Consider the following 4,531-nt stretch of genomic DNA (forward strand, 5'->3'; position numbering starts at 1 on the left):
ATTAATGCATATTCATATCTATTTTAGAACTACAGTAACATCCTCTGATTTGTCTCAACATGGGGACAGGAGAGCTGTCAATAATTAAATTGGAAAAAAAGTAACTTGCGTTACTTATTTGAAAAAGTAACTCAGATATTCTCTTGTAAATTAAAAAGTAATGCGTTACTTTACTAGTTACTTGAAAAAAGTAATCTGATTACGTAACTCGCGTTACTTGTAATGCGTTACCCCCAACACTGTGCATGACCATATTTTAGATCTCTTAATCCAAACCCATACCTAAACTTAGCAACCACCTTGCTACAGTAACTATTAATAAACAGCTAATTAGGAGTTTATTGAGGTAAAACTCTTAGTTAATAGTGAATATGTGTTCCCTAACCTAAAGTGTTACCAGTATTTTTATCATTTTACTATTATTAAGTACTTATTTTTGCTTCAAAAGTCTGCTCCTCATAGCTGCACCTGAAACATCAAGTATCTTCTGTCTGGCTGCGATTGCATCACTGAACTCATCACATCACGCCCAGTTAGTAGACAGTGCTACACTTGTCTCTAATCCATAAACCTCAAATTGTAATTTAATTACAACAAAGTCAAACCTTCAAGAGTGAATGACACCAAACTTTAAGAAGCATGATTGCTCTAGATAATCTCTGCAGATGCTGTGTAAGCTTAAGCAAAGCTTCAGTCCCTAATGCAACTTCAGTCCCTAATGCTGAGTGAGAATGGCTCGTACCATATTCTGTCGGTGGGGGGAGGAGGAACGTTGATGGCGAGTGTTCCAGAGAGCTCTTGAACTTCCACTGCAAGCAGCAGAGGGATGTTGGACATTTCTTCAATCTTTTTTTTAATGTACTCATTTTCTGTGGCCTTCTGGAAATACTTCGACTTGGCAATCTTGTCGACAAATCTCAAAATCCGCCTACTTGTACTGCCTCCAGCTGCAGCCCTGTGGGAAGCAAAGTAAATTAGTCATCAGGTGGTCTTGATTTATTTTAAGCTGCATTTACTGTCAGAGAACTCAAAGAGATGATGCTTTATAGACATAATTCACCCCAAAATCATGTCACTCCAAACCTGTATTATTTCTTGGCTGGAACACCAAAGAAGGTATTTAGTGAAATGTCCAAGCTGCTCTTATCCATACATTGAAAGTATGGACGGTTGTTCCTAGTCCCCATCCACTTTCATTGTGTGGACAAGAAGCAGCATGGACATTCTCCTAAAAAAAAAGCTTAATATAGTTTCCATTATAGAAAGAAAGTCAGAACAACTAGAGGGTAAAAATTGATTTTCATCAGATTTCATTTTTGGGTGAACCACCCCTTTTAAGGACATGAGTGGTGTCAGCAAGACACATACATCTTGAGGTTTAATTTACAAGAACAGCATTTCTGACATACATCCCATCCAAATAATAAAGAGTTGCAACTCCCAAACTTTGAGATCTCAGAGAATAATTGTTTAATGAATAATATTAATGGTTCATTTAATAATAATTACCCCTCAACACCAGGTACAGCCTTTTCAATCAGACTTCCTTGAGTGTCAGCAGATGAAACTTCCTCTTCATCAGAGGATCCTGCACTTGATGATTCCTCATCACTGTCAGCCAGCACAGAGAGCCTGGACCTGCTACTGCAGAACACATCCGGACAGGACCTCATCATAACGAGATTTCATAAACAGACACCCACAAACAGCACTAGGATGGTACTGAGTCTAAGGAACAACAATGCAGCATACAGTGGGCTCCAAAAGTCAATGAAAATATGTTGATTTTAAATTGCTTTTCTAAATAAAAACATATCAAAAGAAAAGCATAACATGCCACAGTATAAAATAAATACATTACCGTTCAAAAATTTGGGCTCAGTATGATTTTTTTTTCTCTTGAAAAAATCAATTGAATTGAAATAAAATCAATTTTATTCTCCAAAAACTTACAACACATTAATGGTCTCCAATTCTGCCTCTGCCTCGGGGACTCCCTCCTTCCCAAGTTTGGAGAGGTTGATTTTGGTCTCTAGAGTCATCTGTAGCGCTCCTGTGTACTCCACCTCCAAATGTAACCAAAGGCCTAACACACAAAGACAAGACAAGTTTCTTTTTTTTCCTGAAATGTAATAATAGCAAAAGTTCCCAGGTTAAAAAAAAGTACACTTCCATAATGTACTTAAAGTGCTCTATTTTCACGCACTAATTAATATACTAAAAATGATTCTTCAGTACTTCTTAAGATAAACATAAGATCAACTAAGTGTACTCAACTGTGCTACTTTGGGACACCATGAATATAAACTAAAATGTGCTTTTAATATACTATGTCTGTATTTAAAAATGTATTTAGTCACGACTTGTAGTACACTTGAGTGTACTAGTGTATGAAAGATGGATTAAAGCGTACTACAAGTGGTAACTAAATAAAAAAATTTTAATATAGAGATATGATCTGTTCATGGATGAAATTTCAAATAATTATAGTGCAATAAAACGCCCACGTGTCTACTAACACACTTTACAAATCCATAAATAGGATGAGACCTGAGCAAGGGAGCCAGACTCTGTCAAAAGCCATTACGTGTTACATAACACCCAGAGATCATGAGGCGGAGAGAAAAAGACGCATGCTGTGCCCCACACAATAATAACTTCACTCCTCATGGGGATAATATATCCCCCATATGCTTCACAGTGATCATTTTACCATACAGCTGAGTGCGTAAACAGACATGTGCGCTTGCTCGCAGGCATGCTGCTATTCGCTGAGGAGAATGATGTGATGTTATGTGCTTCTTTGATCCCTGATATTACAGAAGGATAATAACATTTCATCTACTGCTTAGTGCAGGAACATAATAACATATACGCTCAAACAGCCCTGATGGATGAATGACCTAATCTGCTCTTTTATAAGAGGCTCTTAGGAGCCCTACCAACCTCTGCTGTTGACCTGTGGTAGTGATGTGCCTGTTATCTGGGGCATGCTGGAGCCCATGGCCAGTTCGGTGAGGGTTAATTCATCCATGAAGTAAGGCAACTGTGGAAAAAAAGGGTAAACTCACACAGAAGCACTTGAACACATGGTAGGAATATTAATATCACAAGCGATTTATTCCACTTTTCGAAACCATGCTTGAGGAAGATTTAAAAAAAGAGCATTACCTCCTCACACTTTGTCCAGTTAAAGAACATCCTGTAATTCCTGTGTGTTCTCTTACCCGAATTTTGCTCAGCTTTCGCTGAATCTTCTGTTGGACTTTATCAGCCCAGTACTTCTCATGGAGGAAGTCCCAAAAGATCCGACCAATTAGTGCATTCAGCCAGTCAGGTTTTGTTTCATCCTCATGGCAACAAAAGGTCTGCTCCAAAAGGGGTGATAGAAGAAAAAACTTTGGATTAATGAAGATACACTGAAGATACACTCTGCCACTTTTCAAATAAACTGTCCTCTAAGCAAGGAGAAATGAGATATGAGAGGTAACTTAATTAACATTACTACTTAATATATTTCAAGATAATTTCTATTAACTGAACTGAAAAAAAAATGGTCCAGTTGCACAACTTGCACCATGTTAGGGGAACTGTGTCATGTCAAGAGGTATATTATTGGGGAACATATGACATATTTGCATTACATTAATGAGCTTGCTGAATTGTTGGGCACTATGTTAAAGGGATAGTTCACCCAAAAAAGAAAATTCCCTCATTTCGTTCCAAACCCGTAAGGCCTTCGTTCATCTTCAGAACACAAATTAAAATATTTTTGATGAAATCCGAGAGTTTTTTGACCTTGCATAAACAGCAACGCAACTGACACGTTCAAGGCCCACAAAGGTAGTAAGGACATCGTTAAAATAGTCCATGTGACATCAGTGGTTCAACCTTAATTTTATGAATCTACGAGAATACTTTAATCAAACAACTGTATTCAACAATTTCTTCTCTGTGTCAGTCTTCGCCACGCGTTCACGAGAGTACCACAACACATACGCAAGAGACGGGTGAGTAATTAATGACACAATTTTCATTTTTGGGCGAACTATCCCTTTAAATATTTGCATTTTAAAAAGAAAATATGTACATCAATGAAAAATAAGCAGATTTATAAATGTTTTATAACATTTTTAATTACATTATGAAAATGTGCCACAAAATAAAATTTTGGAATGGAGTTAATACATGTCTCTACTATACAGGAAAAGCTTAATATTTTAGAAAATTTAAAGTCGGCATGAAACAGAAGTTGCTATTGTCTTTTCTTCTCAACTGTGACGTATATCCGAGTGAAACAGCATCTGAAATGAGAGGGCGGGACTTGATTTCGACCTTCGGGAATTGATTGGATCGTTGGAAGTTGGGGCGTTGCTAACAACATGGAGGCAGATCTGAATGCCAGTTTGCAGTAAGTAGTGGGGGATTTCTCTCCACTGGATTCACAGCCGGCTCCCCAGCATGAATAAATGTTTTATTTATTAAAGATGACGACGACGATCAATGGCACAAAACATGCCTAAACAGCGCG

The 4,531-nt window shown here is 37.6% G+C and overlaps 1 protein-coding gene across 3 annotated transcripts in view; it reads right to left on the reverse strand.

Moving 5' to 3' along the window:
- Positions 1 to 4,531, reverse strand: part of LOC107734227 (testis-expressed sequence 2 protein-like) — a 15,867-nt gene that overhangs the window by 1,801 nt on the left and 9,535 nt on the right. For 2 of the 3 annotated variants that reach the window (XM_016546129.1, XM_016546128.1), the window contains exons 6-10: positions 3,228 to 3,368; positions 2,947 to 3,046; positions 1,954 to 2,086; positions 1,510 to 1,644; positions 743 to 955 (exon numbers count right to left, since the gene is read on the reverse strand). In XM_016546129.1, the coding sequence (XP_016401615.1) occupies positions 743 to 955; positions 1,510 to 1,644; positions 1,954 to 2,086; positions 2,947 to 3,046; positions 3,228 to 3,368 (722 nt within the window). The remainder of the gene's footprint in view (positions 1 to 742; positions 956 to 1,509; positions 1,645 to 1,953; positions 2,087 to 2,946; positions 3,047 to 3,227; positions 3,369 to 4,531) is intronic. The other variant, XM_016546130.1, reaches the window with a different exon arrangement.

This window comes from Sinocyclocheilus rhinocerous, unplaced genomic scaffold, assembly GCF_001515625.1.
Source record: "Sinocyclocheilus rhinocerous isolate Xijiao unplaced genomic scaffold, SAMN03320098_v1.1 scaffold820, whole genome shotgun sequence".
In the NCBI taxonomy this organism is placed as follows: Eukaryota; Metazoa; Chordata; class Actinopteri; order Cypriniformes; family Cyprinidae; genus Sinocyclocheilus; species Sinocyclocheilus rhinocerous.